Consider the following 19,340-nt stretch of genomic DNA (forward strand, 5'->3'; position numbering starts at 1 on the left):
CATTCTTAATCGTTTCCTATCCACCTGAAAATCATCCCCCCTTTCTTGTACAACAGCATCTCTCTTCCTCTCTTTATAAATATGTATATATATATATATATATATATATGTGTGTATAAAGCTTCGGGGAGGAATACCGACACCGGAGGAGGGGAAAGGTGGCAGTTTTGGATCGCCGCCTTTTGAAATTGGGCATCCGCTTGGCGACGAGGTGACGCACACCGCGAGAGAGTGTGAAGTCTCGCGGCTCGAATTTTAGGGCCAGGGCTGCTCTGAATATTCATGCCGTGTTGACAACCTCACACACTTTCGTGTTGTCATGGTTAAATTTCCCACAACCGGATTATGAGGGTTAGCCATTGCTGACCCATTCAATCGCAGTTGTGGTGACTTGGAGGAGCTGGAAAATCTAGCTTCAATTTGGAGGTAGAAAAACTTCGAATTTAAAAAGAATGTTTTATCTTTTTTTAGTGCTTTCAATGGATCATGTGTGAGCACAAGGTAGACAACCAGGATTCGTAAGCAGTGCTTCACTGCGATTTTTGCCCGGTGTGCTACGACAAGCAAACGTGAAGCAATCAGTGGGGCCCTGCCAGCTAGAAGAGAAGGCGATGGAGGAGGGGATGCCTTATTTTTCACTTGACAGGGCCACAGGGGTCAACGCCGTGGGGAAACTTCACCAGAGACGTCCCCCTCCACGCCATCATCCTCAACACCTTGGTTACTTTGCACCCTCAGTTGGAGTGGTGATGCGAGATAAATCACAGGAAATTTCCTCACCACTAGATTCGCCTTGAAGTGCTTGCCAAGTAGGAGGAAAAGCATTCTCGGAGTCAGATTTTTGTTGCAGTTTTTTCAACCTGCGTAAAAGAGGCTTTGGAGAAGGATCCCGCTGTCGTGGTTTGGCTACGACAGGGAGAAACTACAAACAACCCTTGTCAAATGTTTGAACTTCAAGTATCTGAATCTTCCCAAGCCATGGATTGTATCGGTGAAGTTTGTGCTTGGGCTGATTCTTCGTTGAGTCTCATCACGGAGCCGGAAAGTGTGGTGATTGCTGACGTGCTTTCGACCTTCGTTTGAACTGGGGACGCCAGATCCGCGCCAGTCAGACAAAGTTTGAAGCTACAGTTTGTGCCTCTCCCACGAACAAGATGGACCAACGTTGCCGCCAGTAGGTGTGTTGCTGTAAGTCCGTAGTCGTTTAGATTGGCTGTATTTCTCCTCAATGGTGATCACGAAGGAATGTCACAACTTCCGCAGTCTGTACTGAACCGTTGTGACTAGTAACGAAAAAAAGTTAGAACCGAAAGTTTTATTTTAAGTATGTAGAAGAATTTATTGGCGTTTGACGATGTTAGCGTAATAGTCAATGCTGCTGTATGTATTCAATAGACCGCATCTTAGACTAGATGAAGGAACTGTTCTCGAGGTAGGCGGGCGGGCAGGTAGGCAAGCACGGAAGCAGGCAGGCCCACGGAATCTGGCGGGGGACTTCACTGACTCAATTCCAACGTTCTGAGTTTCAATCGATGCATTGTTTCTGGAGTTGAACATATGAACAGGTGGGGATCTTTACTAGCTCCACTAGTAGCCATTGGCAGTGTCCCCATCTTTCGCCAAGGGAAGATATAAAGCAGCACACCACTCTCAAGAACAAGCATACTAGCTTGTCCCTGTGATAGGACTCGAGACGCCGCTTGTGATGAGCTACGTCTGTTTAATTCTTTCCTTCGTAGCTGATTATTGAAGAAGGATATCGCATCGAGGGGTTAAAAAAAGTTGGAGAAGGTGAGTTGCTGTGATATATCGCAGCTGCAAGAGCTTCATTTGATCACAGATTTGTGCTGATTACGATCCGGGGGGGGGGGGGGGGGGTTCAATTAGTATGGTTGGCTAAATTGGTCATCCAAAACGGCATGAAAGTGCTGAAAGCCTGTAGAGGGTTGTATTGTACGCTGCTACATCCAGTTTGATGTGAAGGAATTCTCATTCACTCTTCAGGAAGTCCAACTATTGGGAGTTTGTTCAAGCTTGATGTAGGGGTTGAGAAAAGAACAGCGCTTGTCATTGAATCTCTTGTCAAGACGATCGATTCATTAGACAACGAAATTTCTTGGTTTGTTGCCTAAACAAAGAAAGCTGGACGCAGGTTTTTTATTGGGTTCCTCCGTGTCACTGTAGCTGAACAAAAGCATACTGTGAATAATGGCAGACGAGCTGCTTGAAGCGTTGGACTACCTTCCGGAGTGGACAAACCTCAGTGAGCTTCTCGCTGCGATCGAGGACCAGGTGGGAAGACAAGTCCGGGAGCAGATTGAAGCCACTTTGGAGGATCGGGATACGAACATGTTGATCAACGTCAGAGAGCTCCTGTTCGACATTCAGGACGAGCTGGGGTGCTCCTACTTCGACACCATGTTTCACCTTGATTCTAGTGCCCAGGAAAGCGAAACGACCCAGGAATGAGATTAAGCGTAGTGGCCTAACTTAGTTCACCCCTACAACACAGCAGCAAGAGGAAGTGAGAAATTCTTTATAGCTATTGACTTGAGAGAGCAATTAGAAGTTGCAATAGAGTTGCTTAGAATTCGCTGTTTTGAGAGGCACAACTTCCCTGTTGCAAGAGAGTCTGCGTTAAGGTCATGCTCGATAGCAATAGTTAAATGTGGTGGACGTCGACCGTGCACCGTAGTGGCTCCATGGAGATTAATGAGGTAGCACTTCTGCAGTTCAGCATGAATTTCTGATAGACTCTCACAAGTAACTGCAGAGAATCAATTCATTTTGTTCTCTTACGTTTTCTTTAACAACATAACCTTGTGCTGTCTTCACTTATTGCTGTACAGATTAAGCCACAAAAGAAAATGGCGTATTCTCTCACGAATTCCCATTGCTGTTGCTAGAAAATTCCTGTATGTCAAACACAGCCATCACAAGCATGAAATGAGGAGCTGTTTTTTCGTCACGGAGAAAAGTCGGCTTTTGCTGCGACCTCTCACTAGTATTAGTGATATTAGTCGCACAGGATCCCACACTTGACTTGTTCTTCTCAACCTGTTCGAGACTTAGAGTATATAAAAAAATACTCAGAAAATCCTATCCTTTTGTCAATCACAAAATGATTGTGGATTTACAGTAGCCCTATCGCTGCAAGTCACGGTGTTTTCTTCCCTCAGAACTCTAGACTAGCACAATGAGTTTACTTTTGGGACTCTAGTGACTAAAATATCTCTGACGAATTCTCCAATTTTCACGCTGTACTGAAGGCACTTGAACTACTTTTTTGGCTCTATTATTGTACTGTAAATTAGTAGATTTTTCGGGCTTGTAAGCATCGTACAGGATTGCTTTCCATTGGGTTTCCTTGTGGTGTTTAATTATTTAATCAAGCATCTGTGACCAATTTCACGGATTCAAAAAGCTTGCCGTCGTTTTACCAGTGCTACATTGCATTGAACTATAATTCACTCTATGCACAAAATACATCCCATCGCAATTAGCGGATAAGAAATCTGAGCCTGCAGGACCACAGTAAGCTCATCAACTCATCAGCCATGACGTCGAAAACGATGACTTTCCACGTGTATCACCCTTCTTTTAACCATCGACATGTTTGTTTTATGAATTCGTGAAAACTCGCCACTTATTCAACCGCCATTGTCAATCTAACTCTCTTCAGTCAATACCTTATTCACGTATACTGTACAAGAAATAGAGTGTTTTACATACCCTGTAGTGGGTTGTGAACCCGAGTAGTTCGAGAAATCGCAAACTACATAGCCCAGGATTGAGTTCAGCAATCATCGACTGTCATAAGGACTATGCAAAGATCGGGCCAAACTCATGCAGCTCTTTCGAAGTACCCAACTTCTGACCTAGTTCACATTATTTTGCCCAGGCTCAACATTGAGTGACACACTTTGATACGGCACAAAGTAGGGTGCGGGCGCTTCTAACCAGGTTGCTTCTGATGCACAGGGATCGAGGACGGATACTAATCACGATCTGGATAATGTAGACAAAGCCAAGGTCATAGGTCTACCCGTATGAATGTTACAACATTCTGAATCTAAAATGGTACAAGCTTTATTGGATGTAGAAAACGGATATGGAAAAGATTAGTTGCAGTGAACAGGCTTAGCTATCGACAAGCTCTGATGAATCACGTGGACTCACGTCACTTTTTCAGACAACGTAGTACCAGTAGAAAGGAATTCCAAAAACACTGTTGATCTGGCTTGAATTCACCAACGAAGCATTGACATGGCACAGTCTAACTTCACAAGAGAGCCTACCGCACACAGTCGTCCAAGACACGTCCACAAAACCGTCTGCATGCATACATTCACCATCGACTGTCGCGCACCGCGAAATTCTTATGGTGGTATGTTGTTCTCGTTGCTCTCTACACAACCCCAGTTTTCAGAAACCGATCAAACCCGGGCTCAGCGTCGTCAGAGGTACACAACGGACGGCTGCAATCCGTCCGGGAAGTTGCAGCGGCTCTGGCGAAGTCGCGATCGGAGCTTCATCTCCCGAAGGATCGGATCTCCAGTCGCCACAGCTGGGAGTGTTACGCCATGAAGGCATGAATCCACATGAAGGGGTTCGATTTCGTGCTCCTCCTCTTCCTGGTCCTCTTTTGGGGCCTTGCGATCCATCGCCATGCACTTCCCTCGTGGAAAATGATTCGTGGATTTCGAAACCTCGCCGTCGAGGCCCACATCGTAGGAATACCGACATTGCAGCACGTGTGCATTTATCCAAAACCCACGGCTTTGGATGGATTAACTGTGGATGGATTTGATCGTAGATGAATTGTACATTTCGATGGAGTCTGTGAGATTGGTGCCATCCTTTATCTTACCAATATTTAGATTTATTTTTATTTTTATCATCTTCTTATCATATAATTTATAAATTTTATTTTTTCATTTTATTAATAAATTTTAATTTATATTATGGAAAATTTTAAAATGCCCAAGCTTTTGTGAAATTGACCCACTCAACCTAACCATCATGAAAAAAAAATGACCTCTAGATTTTATTCTCTACTATTGGATCCACAACCAATGAAAACCATCCGCATTAATTTTTATATTAATCTTAATCCAAAGATCAATCATGGCCGTTGTCCCATAAAGAAATCCTATGTTTGTATTCAAAAGGGAGGTGAAGAAAAGTCATGATTCAATCTTCTCTCCACGCTTCCTAATCTTGCCTAATCTTTGAGTGGTTCTTTTTGATGTTATTGTGTGGTCATATCTTCATTGTTAATAACCATCATAAGATTAAAAAAAAAGAAAAGAAGAAGAAGAAGAAGAAGTATTTATTTTAAAAAAAATTACAGTGCCCTACATGAAATACTAAACACAATATCACAATGCAAAGTAAGCAACAAACAACTTAAATACATAAAAAGATATAGTTGTAACAATGTAGGACAAAGGAAAGTAACCATTAAATATAGCCACTCATAATTAGTCGCTGCTACCAATAAGGTGTCCATTATTATACTATATCCATTTTTAAAAAACCATTATTGTGGATAAGAGTGATGATAATGTACTTGTATGTTTTTGTGATGATAGATGGGTTGATTAGACAAAAATATGGGTCATTTAAAAAAAAAATCTATTTTGTATCTCAATATAAAAATTGATTTCTTTATGGCATTTCTTTGTTTAAAAAGCATCAAAAAAATACATATAAAGTAAGATGATGGACTATCAATTCAATTTGAATAGCTTAATGTATTAATGAAGTAATGAAGAAAATCAAACTGATATTGTTGAAGATGTATTAACATAAGTATATAGCTAGCAAGTAAGTTTTGCTTAAAAGTTTTGTAATTATTTTAGTTTCTAACATGGTAGTTTTAAAAGCAATTTACATATTAGGATGCTTGGAGCTTATTTTACATGATAATTTCTCTTCCAGATTTACAGATTTTTTATTTTTTATTTTTTTATGCACTACGTAAATAATCATTTGTTTGTATGGATTGGATAATTGTTCTGATATTCCCAATACTTACACTTATTGATAAATAATAAGTTGCAAATATCCTCTCTACTATTAATAAATATATTTATTTATTAACATCATGAAATTATTTAAAAAAATTCCAAAAATTCTAATGTCATACAGATAAAAAAATAAAAATAAAGTAATAACTACATGGCAACATTTGTCATTGTGATGATAATTCATTTAATAATGAATCAGAACAGTGAGCTTAATTTATTATTTAAATACGTTATTTGAGAATGAATTTAAAATTTTAAAATTTTAAAATCAAATGCCAAACGATAATTTAAGTAGTAATCGATATATATATATATATATATATATATATATTAAAAAATATACGAAAATCCAAAATATGTTTTTACGTAAAGTTCGATTTGTTTACCATAATTTACTTTTCTTCTTTCAAAGTTCTCCACCTCAACAGGTCAACTACAATTCTTTCCAACGGACGGCAACTGATGGTTGGCGACTTCCGGACAATCACTCTTGTTGAGCGACTTCTGAACGGCGACTATTCTCTACGAAATCACCATGTCCATGAAGGCCTCGCATTGCGGCGGAGGTAGAGCGCGGATCGATTGCAGAGCTTCAGGGACAGGGAGGGAGAGATTGTGATCCTACACTCGCCGATTCCAATATTCTCTTCCTGCGACGCATTCATTGAATCCATAGGCTCCCCATCTGTGAGCTGAAGAACCTGGAATTGCAGCGGCCAATCTCGTCGGATGACAACAGTTGCTCTTGTTGTGGCTCCAAACGGGCAATTTAAGCCTCCAAGGTTGTAACTTTTTTGTGAGGATTAGATCAGGAGCTGTATCGGTCATCAACGATTTCTCTATTTCTGAACCCGTTGAGTGGAGATGGAAGAACTATTCATTTGTCTTTGGCCGAACGTGTGTCGTCGTGCTGTAGACGCACAGGAGTTGAGGAGCTAAAGAAATGTGTTGGTTCGATGATTTTAGACAGCGGGAGTCACGTTGTGCGTAGGCAAGGGAGTACTCCACTTGTTTCCTGGTTTCTGTTTGACCATACAAGTGAAATGTTTGCTACCCAGCGGGGTCATGCTTTCTTTATGAGGTGATGTGCTTCGCCACGTATTCCTTGCTGAAGCCGGAGTGCAAAAGCAACTGGAGTAGTGCTTGCGCGACGACGTGGTTATGAGATGCCATCTTTGGTAGCGAAGCGGCCGCCTCGTTCAGAAATTGTAGAATGTTTTATCTGTTTTGGATTCGATAGTTCATAATATGGAGAGAAGCCCAGAAGAAGCATCTTCCCCGAAGTAACCCAAATCAGGGTGGTGAATGAAATGAGTACTCTGTGGTGGTTGCTGTTGCCAATATCTTGTACGCATCCGACCATTTACTTCAGTGACGTACGACACTTCCGTTGTCTTTAATTCTAATCTTTGGAAGAATAAGTACAGTAGAAATCATATTTTACAGGCACCTTGTTGACCACCAGAATTATCGATAGTGTTTTTCCTTTGTTTGATGAAGGAGAACAAATTTTGATGCCGATTGCCTGTTCAGACAGTTTAGGTCATGGTTGTGCTTTAAAGCACTTGCAATCTGTCACTGGTGACTGGGATGAATTCGGCAACCAATGAATACATGCTTGTAGCGTGTCGAAACTCTAAAAAGAAGCCAAGAACCCCAATCAAATGGGTGGGGATTGGCAAGGTTTTTATCCAATGAGGGCAGAAAAGCTCTTGTCCAAGTCCGGTTGCATAGGGTCGGAACCCAACTTGAACATCAGCCCGAGGAATTGGGTCTCGATCATGGTCTTTCGAGAAGGAAGTGAAAAGAGAAGAACTGCGTATGTGATCCATTCGAAGCTTCGATGGATGCGATGAATACCATCTGCGTATGTGATCCATTCGAAGGAGATGGTATTCATCGCATCCATGCCGGCTATCACGATGAAACCGCGTGGGCTGGAATGTTTCTTTTCCGATCAGTTACCTTGCTGACTTGATTTAGTCTTGGCTCGATCACAGAGATCCCAGTTTCATACCATTTTTAGTGTTGATCGCGTATATTCCGCAGCTGTGAGTGCCCGACGGAACTGTTCACATGCGGGGTTTTAGTTCCTTGGAATACAATACACATATGTCTTGATCTGGAGTTGGTGATTGTGGCGGGCAGATTGGAGGTAGTAGGTATGAGGTGAGGGTTGCCAGGTTCTTCGTCACAGAGTTTTTAGTTGGGATCATGCGAAGCAAGGATTGACCTCACAAAAAAAAAAAAAAAAAAAAAAAAAAAAGTGACAACACACTTCGGGCCTACTCCATTCTACAGGGCAGAAGAAAATCAATGATTGTTATGGACGGCGATGTTTACGCAGAATCTTTTGAGGTACCTGCCCCGAAATCGCCTCTGCGAAGCCATCTGCTAACCGCTCTCAACGCGCATTCAGCCCTAACCAACCAAGTTTTTCCTTCTCTTTCCAACCTCCTGTGGATTCTAGACACCTGGCTGGAGACTATTGCATTGATTAGGGGTCGCTGTCTATCATGTATGGGGTGAAATGAAGTTTCTTTGAGGCATTACTTATTCACACAGCGAGGCTTGAATTTGTTACAGCTACACCTTAGTCTTTATAGATTGCGATCACTGGGTATGCAAGCTTTGAGGCGACTACTGGTACCTGGGATAGTTGCAGAGTCCTTGTCAATTACATCTTGTCATATATTCCCTCTCAACTATCACTTTTCAATGTTGGTTGTACGATCTCGCAACTAGCGACGCAGATTTTTTTAGTGACTTTATTCACTTGGGATGTTCACTTTTGTCGAACTCTAGCTGCACTCAAGCATTGATTCAAGGATTTTACGGTGCTTCTACCTAAGGTGAGGAATCTTTGAAGTCTTTTCGTAGAGTGCTTGTCCAGTAGGGCCTATGGGTGTCCCAAAAAGAAGGAGGTAATAGCGTTAAGGAGAGGACTAGAAAACAACGACAAGAGACGATGTTCTCTTGTGTTCACTTTCCCATCCGGAGTCGTCTGTCTCAAACGTCGCAGAAAGCTAGGGATGGCATGAAGAAGTTGATGCAGATACCGCTTCTTTTGGCCGCCGTGGATCGCAAGGGGTCGTCACCCTTGTTGGCCAGTGTTATACTCTCAATTGTGCTTCTTCTTCTTGCGACTCTCCATCTGGGATACTGTGGCTACCACTCAAGAATTGAAGCTAGCACAGTAGGCTGTGGCAAGGCCCAAAACGTGCGAGAGATTGCCAATGAGGCCCAGATGACTGGACTGACACCCCCTCCCAAGCTCGCTTACTTGATCTTGGGTGCCGGTGGGGACGGCCTTCGAATGCAACGGATGCTGCAAGCGCTGTACCACCCACATAATTACTACCTTCTGCATTTGGACCGTGAATCGTCAGAGGATGAGCGCAAGAATTTGGATCGGTACGTGAAGCATGAGCAGGTGTTTCAAGAGGCGGGGAACGTCTATATGGTTGCGAAGCCTAATTTGGTGACATACAAAGGATCGACCATGATTGCTGCGACGTTACATGGGGCTGCTATTTTGCTCAAGAAAGCCAAGGATTGGGATTGGTTTATTAATTTAAGTGCTTCCGATTATCCTCTTCTTACTCAAGACGGTGAGCCTGAACTTGAACTTCCCTGAGTTAGCATTCCCATAACTGGTGTTTTGGCATTGTTGTCTGCCCATCGGTTTTGTCAATTGTAAAACAAATAACATCACCCTGAGGAGAATGAATTGGAATTCAGCCGCGTTGATAATACTGTAAGTGCTCTGCCTTAAAGTTGATGCTGAAATGATCTGATACAATGTGTCCACTTTATGAGCACAGATCTGCTTCACGTTTTCTCCTACTTACCGAAGGACCTGAATTTCCTTGAGCACACAAATGACTTGGGCTGGAAAGAGTAAGCTAAACGTTTATATTTGTGACCTTATAAGAAAGAAAGAAAAGCCTTTTTGGTTGATTTGATTTGGAAGGAATTTTTGTAAGATTTGTGGAATTACATAACGTGTACGAAATTTGTTACGTTTACTTATATTGTCGCTGTGGCGCTTAGTTGTGTATGTGTTCGATTGGGTTGTTCTCTGGGTAGTAATTCCAGTATTGATGAAATGATCAATTTCGTGTTACAAATTTTAAACATGCTCACATTTTATGAATCTAAAAAGCGAGAACGTGAATGGCAGGGAGCAGCGGGTGAAGCCCATCATCATCGATCCGGCACTGTATCAGAACACGAAAACCGACGTCTATTGGGTGACAGAGAAGCGAGCTGTGCCTACTGCATTTCGTTTGTTTACAGGTAAATACTCCTTCCAGAGTTCAAGATTCTCTTCTCCTCGAGGTCTGGAATAGAGGCAATAGTTACGTAACATTCGAGGACCATATCTTACATTTAGGAATGAAATGAGCACATCTAAGAAATCGTTCTTAAATGCGAGTGTAGAGAGCTGTTAATTTGGTGTGAAGGACCCTTTATTAAGCTATGATGCTTGTTACTGGAGAGGAGGGGTGCCCAATGACGACCTCAAGGTCATAGACTGAGTATTTAAGTAGCTTTGCATGGACATACTGGATCATTGGCATGTCTCACCAGCTGTGAGCTAGAGTATGTTCCCAAAATTAGTATCTCACCATGTTTCCAAGCAACAAGCTGACAATGACTTTTTCTGTTATTTTAAAAAATAGGATCAGCATGGATCGCACTATCTCGCGCCTTTATGGAACATACCATCATGGGCTGGGATAACCTTCCACGCACAGTCCTTATGTACTACGCAAATTTTGTGTCATCACCTGAAGGCTACTTCCACACTGTGATTTGCAATAGCGAGGAGTTTCGTAACACAACTGTAAACCACGACCTTCACTTCATTGCTTGGGATACCCCACCCAAGCAACACCCCATATCCCTCACCGTGAATTTCTTTGAAGCTATGACAACGAGCGGAGCGCCGTTCGCCCGGAAATTCGACAAGGACGATCCAGTACTGAACAAAATTGACGCCGAGCTTCTCAATCGGACTAGGGACGGGTTCAGTCCTGGCGGCTGGTGTGTGGGTTCACACAATAATCCGTGTTCAGTTCGAGGGGATTACTCTGTACTAAGACCTGGACCCGGTGCTCGCAGGTTAGAGGATCTTATTGTGCAGCTCCTCTTACCCGAAAGATTTCGATCGAGCCAATGTGCTGGTGTTTAAAGTTTCAACATTAGCGGGTGTCAGAGAAAGACCTCCGTTCTCTACGAATGGGAACTCTTGGATGGTGAGGACTTTAATAAGTTGTTGACATTGCTATCTAAATGTCTTTCAGAGAACTACAGAAATGAAGGGGAGGAGGCAAGAAGTTGGACCTCTCCTTACGGTCGTGTCGTGGATTCTCCACCTTCTTAGGAAGAGTGCCGCATTCTTTGGATCCCATGAACCTGATCAGCTTCCTCGTCTGACGCCTGCTGTTGACAGTATCTCCTGGGTTCTTCTTTGTGATAACTGCCCTGGAGAGCCTGCGGTGAGGATCAATGGCCCCTGCTAACGACATCTTTACTCTTTATCTCGAAGAGACTTAAGTTTCTGCCTTTTGGGCACGAGTTTACACCATCTCGCGTAGTTTCTCTTCACACGAAGTACTTTTCGTGCATTGAAAATAAGATTAGGGTAGAGAGTACCTTACGCAAGTGAAATGTCCATATTTGTAGCGGCGGACTGAGAATCTGAAGAAGTCCAGCTTTAGAGCATCAGGAGATCAGCTCCAAGCAAGGCAAATGTATAGAAGAATGTAACTGAAATGGTCATCATATTTGATACAGAAGGCATGGATATCCAACATATGTAAGGTTTTCCTTCTAATTCACACAGGGCTCATTCAAGCAGACTTGCGGTTCAACGTTGATTTCATTTCCTCGTTCCGTCCTTTTCTCCTCTTCAACGTATTTATGAGCTGACGTTGGACCAACAATAGTATTTTCTCGCCTCGATCTACTCTCAGTCCATCTAAGGTATTGAAATCCAATGTTATGTGTATGGGTGTAGATACTGGGTCTTGATGCCTTTCACTGTTGTGTTCTCGTTGTAGAATGAAGATTAGATCTTACACTCGTACACGAAGAATCCGTGGACGTCACCGACTCGTTTCATGGTAAGGCATGTGACCCTATCATGTTGGGAAACAGTTCACAAACTTATCATAACCGAAAGTTTGTTGTTAGGGTGGAGTGACCGCGGAAGGCTGTTTTAGAACCACAACACAGTCTTGATGAATGCCACCCCCTGAAGCCTTGATTATTCTTCACACTAACATTTGGGTACTTTATAAAGAGGGCAAAACTAAGAATATCAGCTTTCTGAGCTTGCAACTATTCAAGTGGGATAAGAATTCTGCAGTTGGTGCAATATGGGATCCAAAGAATGCGGGCCGTTTACATGAAGAAGCTTTTAATGTACCAATCATGAAATAAACTAAGTAAAAATGACCATATTTATTAGATTTGTATAAAAGAAGATATGCTTTTACTGTAACCCATTTAACAATTAAGATTGGTTTTAAATATATATATATATATATATATAAATATAGATATTTTTAATGATCGCAATAGGTAAAATAATAAATTTTTACATTACAAGTTAGTATCATATAACACAAAGCAGTTTTTTCCCCCTTTTTTTTTTGTCTTTTTTCTTCTTTTTTTTAGTTCTTACAAAGATATATTCTAAACTAAAATCCAGTTATTTATATTAAAGATGTACATATAGGATAGACGTGTCAAGATAAAAACAGAACCTGATTTCGATAGTTTCATTTTTGTGTCAATTAGAAGTAAATATTTGTTTACTATGCCAAAGAAATGAAACTGACTAAACTCATTGATCATAAATTTTAAATTCCCAAAACTTAAGACTACAAGTTTCTTTGTTAGTTATCAAAGTAATAATATTCAATTTCCCCAAACCTTTAAAAATATATGTCTTTGTCAAGTAAAGGATATTTTACTCTATGTCTTATATACTTTACTCTTAATCAAGTAAGTACTATTAATTAGTAAATTCGTTCCAAAAATTATGGAGATTGAAAAAATTAATAAATAAAAAATAAAAAAAGTTACAATAAACTTTCTAGAATGCAATCTTATGAATATAACTATTTTATGTGCTTTGACCCGTACGTAAAGCCATCTTAGCTCAGTTGGTAGAGTGTGAATTATATTTCTAGGCAGAGTTCATTGATATTTGAATACTTAAGCCTGTTGAGATCATTAAATGTAGCTAGTGCTTTCCATAATATTAATTATAGACTACAATAAATACCATAGCTATAGTATTTAGTCTAGTGAAGAATTACTATTTATTCTCTCCTCTTTTCTCTTCTTATATACGAAACACAACCAGATCAATAGATTTTTGGATGTGAAGTTCTTTCTCCTTAGAAACCTTCTTGTGTGTATGACTTACTACTATTCTTGTGCGTATGTATGACTTACTATTATTCTTGTGTCTTTCTAAATATTCTCAATACATTATCAGCACGACTCTCTTCTACACACTATCACAATTTTTTGCTCTAGTCTTTGACTCTTCAAACATATTGCTATCCTTGCTCAATGTCTGCCTCATGATCTTGTTCTTCTTACTGGCCCCTCACACATTAGCTTGCTTAGAGCACTTGTTCCACTCTCTGCCATGCTTACTTAGAATACTTAATCTAGCCCAACTCCACCCCAACTTGCTCCCTGCTCCCTGCTGCGTCCCGCCCCTTCTTCTTGCTACCGTCAAACCCGCCACTACCGTCGTTGCCACCCTCTTGCCATTGATGTTGTCGTCCATCGCCGTCACTGCCTTAACATCATTGCCATTGCCGCTGCCACCCAATATTGCCTGCCAATGACTACCACCGCCCCCTGCTGCCATCTACCATTGCCCGCCACCGCCTGCCGTTGCTGTCCGCCGTTGACTGCCGCTGGCACCTTGCTGCCCTATCGCTGCTTGCTGTGCCATCTTATTGTTGTTCTGCTCCTTTAATCTACAATCTCCTTAAAAAAATATATATAATAAAAAATATTTATTTTTTTATTTTTTCAAGTTTAAGTTTATCATTTTTTTGACTTTATATTTTAAGGTATGTTTTACTCAACTTTTCTACTTGATCTTGTATTTTCTTTACAGATTTATTTATAATGAGTGCTTCAACATCTTCAATTGTTTCTACTATGTTTCCAACTATTATCAGTGCATCCCAACATTTTCAAGCTCTTTTATTTCCACCATTGACTATGGATGGAAACAATTATCTATTATGGACAAAAATGATGAAAGCAAATTTATTTGCAAAACAACTCTCGGATGCCATTATGTTTGAAGAATCTCCTACAACAAGTATTTCTATATGTCCTGCTATTTGTTGGAAAGCACTTCTTCTCCTTCGTCGTCATCTTATACCTGCATTACAACATCAATATTTGGAAATGGAAGACCCTGTAAAACTTTGGAAGAATCTTAAATCTAAGTTTGATCATCAAAAGACCATTTTTTTTCCACATGCACGTCATAATTGGACACATTTATGTGTCTTGAATTTTCCAAATTTAAATGCTTTTAATAATATTTCAAAGTCTAAGAAGAAATTATATAAACATGGGAAACGTGCTCATAAGTATCAAGGTAGTCATAGTCAAGACCATTTCTATCCATATGGAAAGAGTAAACGTTCTATTATTAATTATAGTAGAAAATAAAAATCAGAGATGCATTCTTGCTATAAGTGTGGAATGATTGGACATTTAGCACATGCTTGCCGTACTTCAGAATATTTTATTAAAATGTTCCAAGAAAATAAGAAATTACGAGTTGAGGCTTGTGAAGTTCATACCATAGATGCCTCCATGGATTCAATTGGTGTTGATGACTTAAAGGCTTATATGAATGATAGAACCTCTGATGATGAATCAAATGATGCATTCATTGATTTTGGAACAATACATACTATCTTGCAAGATAGACGATTTTTTATTAAAAAATCTTGAACTTGGCAAACTAAAAATATGATGACCATGGCTGGAGCAAATGCGTTTTGCTTCCAAGATGGCACAATGATGGTAAAATTACATGTGGATTCCATCATAAAATGTAAACATTCGATATTTATACCCTCAGTACCTCAAAGTCTGATCAGCTACCAGATGTGCGTATTAATGGCTATCACCTCTTGACTGCCACTTTAAATAGAAAAGAGATTTTGGTTCTTGCAAAGAACCATAAAGTTGTTGAAAAAGCTTTTGCTACAAAAAATGATTTATACCGAATTGTGATTCGGCCTCCCATTATATTTAATTTTGTATCATCTATCTCAGAGAGTTGTGTTTCTCTCTAGCATGGACGATTGGGACATCCAAGATCCACATTATTTAGAAAGATCATTACATGTATAATTGGGCATAATTTAAAGCCTACAGATATAGACTCTATGGAATTATGTCGTGCATGCATGCAAGGTAAAATGATTACTCGGCCTTCAATTTTAAAACTTCTACAAGTATTACCACCAATGCTTAAAAGATTGCATAGTTATATTTGTGGTCCTATTAATCCAATATCACGACCATTTCGTTATTTTTTGGCCCTTATTCATGCATCAAGTAAACAATCACATGTTTCATCATTATCAACTCGAAACATGGTGTTTGCCAATCTTATATCTATGCTTGTTTGCTTTCGGGCATATTTTCCTGATTATCCTATAAAAACATTGTATATGGATAATGCAAAAGAATTCACATCAAAGTCTTTTGAAGACTATTGTACTGCAATAGGAATCGAGTTGACATATTGTGTTTCATATGAACATGATCAAAATGGACTTGCAGAGTCATTTATAAAGCGTATACAACTCATTATCTGGCCACTCCTCCTTCATGCAAATCTACTTGCATCTATGTGGGATCATGCAGTTTTACATGCTGTAGTATTAATACGCCTCCGCCCTTCTTTTCTTGAAATTGTTTCACTACATGAGCTCATTTTGGATCGTATTCCAAATATATCTCACTTACGAATATTTGGTTGCCATGCTTGGATTCCAATACCAGAACCTCAATGGCATACCATTGGAGTTCATCGACAAAAAGGCATATATGTTGGTTTTGATTCACCAAGCATTATTCATATTGTTGATCCATCAACTGTCACATTATTATGTGCACGTTTGTAAAATTACTATTTTGAAGAAACTGTATTCCCATCTCTTGAAGGAGGAGTATCCAATCAACAAAGAAATAAAGTACTCATATTTGAAGCACCAGAAACATTTACAATGAATCCCGATCCTATGACATCTTTGGCAGAAACTGAAGTTGTTAAGATTTTTCATTTAAAACAGATTGCGGATGAAATATCTCATGGCTTCAATGATGTATCTAGAATTACAAGAGTTCCTATTAATGAGGCTTGGAATGCACCTACTCAGATTGTAGTGCCGTTGACTACAATATCTCAAGTTATAACAACAACTAAAAGAACTCGTGGACCAGATAAGCAACCACGTAAGAAGAAAGCTATAAAATTAACTAATCCTTGTATTATTTCTCAAGAAATTGCCACTCATCATGCAGGACTACCAATTCATGATGATATATTCATGCATAATGTACCTTAAATTCCTATGAAAAACAATCTTGGAATTGGAAGGATTAAGAGAAGTTGACTAAAGAATTATCTATTCTGTATTGTACTACAAATAATATTTGGAACAGACCATCTATTACGATAGATGAATCATTTGCATACATGATTATAGAAGCCCTTTCTTGCAAAGAAGACAATCCTGAACCTCAAACCATCGAAGAGGCGATGCATCGCTCAGATTGGTCAAAATGAAAAACTGCTATTGAGGAGGAGTATGCCTCTTTGCATAAGAGGAAAGTCTTTGGTCGAATTGTAGACACTCTTACATCTCGCCCTGAGGGATATAAAATGGTATTAATATGCAAGCGAGATGCTTAAGGCCAAATAATCCGCTATAAAGCTCATCTTGTTGCTCAAAGATTTACTCAACGATTTGGCATTGATTATGAATCCACATATTCTCCAATCATGGATTCAATTATATTTCGATATATTATTGGAATGACAGTTCATGCCACCTTTGAGATGCATCTGATGGATGTAGTAACTATATATCTATATGGTTCTCTTGATGCAAATAGTTATATAAAAGTTCTACCTAACTTAGAAACATGAACTCGAAATGAACCCGCTCCAGGAAAATATCATGGTATTAAATTATGTAAGGCCTTGTATGGTTTAAAAAAATCTGGACGAATGTGGTATCAACGTCTTTGAAATTATTTAATTACAAATAATTTTATAAGTGATCCCTTGTTTGTTTATTAATCTTTATCAAACGAGATAAAATTGGTTTTGTGATCATTGCTATATATATTGATGATCTTAACCTAGTGGGTACTACATCTACATGTGTTATAGCTACAAACCTACTTATACGCGAATTTGAGATGAAAATGCTAGGAAAAATAACTTTCTACATTAGTCTTCAGATTATGCATCTAACAGATGGTAGCATTTTTCTCTACCAACTAACATATATTAGACGAATCTTGCAAAGATTTAATATGATTGATGCTTATCCATTGTCCACACCAATAGTTGGATGTGGTTGTGATGGTCATGATCCATACCGTCCCTGCAAGGAAGAAGAGGAAATATTAGAAGATCAATATCCATACCTCACAGCGGTTGGAGCACTTTTGTATTTAGCTACATCTATAAGACCAGATATTGCATTTGCAGTTAGTGTTGTTGCAAGACATAGTGCACGTTCAACACTACAACATTGGAATAGCATCAAATATTTATTACGTTATTTAAAAGGTACTGAAGACTTAGGATTATACTACACACAATCCGCAGATCCAAAATTGGTTGGATATTGTGATGCAGGATATAAATCTGATATTGCAACAACTAAATCTCAAATAGGATATGTATTCTTAAGATATGGAGCTGCAATATCATAGAAATTAGTGAAACAAATAATAACTGCAACTTCATCCAACCATGCAGAAATTATTACCTTACATGAAGCATCTCGAGAATGTATTTGGTTGCGATCAATTGATAAATTCATTCAAACAACCTATGGATTTTCATATGATGATTCTCCAACTATCTTGCATGAAGATAATAGTGCTTGTATTGCACAGATACAAGTTGGTTTCATTAAAGGCAACAAGATAAAGCATATTGATCCAAAGTATTTTAGTTATACTCATGACTTGATTACTGATCAAGCACTTATAATTAAGGAAATTGAATCTACAAATAACCTTGTTGATCTCTTCACCAAAGCTCTCCCATTAAGCAACCATTGTCGACTTACTTATGGCATTGGTATGCGGCGACTTGCTTTTCTTGAATAAGAAAGTTAATGAGCTCTTTAAATAATTAAAGAAAATGATGTTTTACTCTTTTTCCTTCATCTATGGTTTTGCCCTTAAATGAAATAAGGTTTTTCTAGATAAGGTTTTAATGAGGCAACAATTGTTGATCTTGCAAGATCACAGAAAAGTATAGATCATGATTCTATATAAATTTTATATTATGTAAATATTATGATGAGCGAGGAGGAATGTTGAGATCATTAAATGTAGCCGGCGCTCTCTATAATATTTATTGTAGACTACAGTAAATACTATAGCTATAGTATTTAGAGTCTAGTGGAGAAGTATTGTTTATCCTCTCTTCTTTTTTCTTCTTATATATGAGATACAATCAGATCAATAGATTTTTGGATGTGAAGGTCTTTCTCCTTAGAAACTCTCTTGTGTGTATGACTTAATACTACTCTTGTGTGTGTGTATGACTTACTATTACTCTTATGTCTTTCTAAACATTCTCAATAAAGCCAAAACATATAACATAAAAACAAACTAATTATTATTATTATTATTATTATTGTTATTTTATGAAAATCAATTTTAAGGTTGAAAAGGATTTTGATATTTATCTCAAATAATAGAAATTATAATTAGAATATTTTGATATTGAATTTATTCTAATTAAAGTTTCTATTATCTGAGATGTATAAGAAGTCTTTATTTGTAACAAAGACTATAAAACATTTCAACAATTTTATCAAAGTATGATATTTTTTCATTTTGTCACATATACATGTGATAATGAAAAATGTGATGCAAAATGATATATATATCACATACATTTTGTGGTATTTTTTCATTTATGATAGAGACTTTCAAACATTTTGACGGTTGTATCAAAATATCACATAAAGCATCAAGATAAGG

The 19,340-nt window shown here is 38.8% G+C and overlaps 1 protein-coding gene and 1 long non-coding RNA gene across 2 annotated transcripts; both read left to right on the forward strand.

Annotated features, from left to right (window-relative positions):
* The first annotated feature begins 1,598 nt into the window (after positions 1-1,598).
* Positions 1,599-2,834, forward strand: LOC149986170 (uncharacterized). Its single transcript, XR_016501249.1, has 2 exons — positions 1,599-1,791; positions 2,153-2,834. It is a non-coding gene; the product is annotated as an uncharacterized LOC149986170 (long non-coding RNA).
* Positions 2,835-7,183: 4,349 nt separating this feature from the next.
* LOC112278169 (beta-glucuronosyltransferase GlcAT14B) lies at positions 7,184-11,899 on the forward strand. The gene is made up of 4 exons (XM_024511341.3): positions 7,184-9,643; positions 9,857-9,932; positions 10,216-10,331; positions 10,718-11,899. The coding sequence occupies exons 1-4, from the start codon at positions 9,001-9,003 to the stop codon at positions 11,227-11,229; spliced, it is 1,347 nt and encodes a 448-aa protein (XP_024367109.1). The 5' UTR covers positions 7,184-9,000; the 3' UTR covers positions 11,230-11,899.
* Positions 11,900-19,340: the final 7,441 nt, after the last annotated feature.

Source organism: Physcomitrium patens, chromosome 26, assembly GCF_059467195.1.
Source record: "Physcomitrium patens ecotype Gransden chromosome 26, ASM5946719v1, whole genome shotgun sequence".
Classification (NCBI taxonomy): Eukaryota; Viridiplantae; Streptophyta; class Bryopsida; order Funariales; family Funariaceae; genus Physcomitrium; species Physcomitrium patens.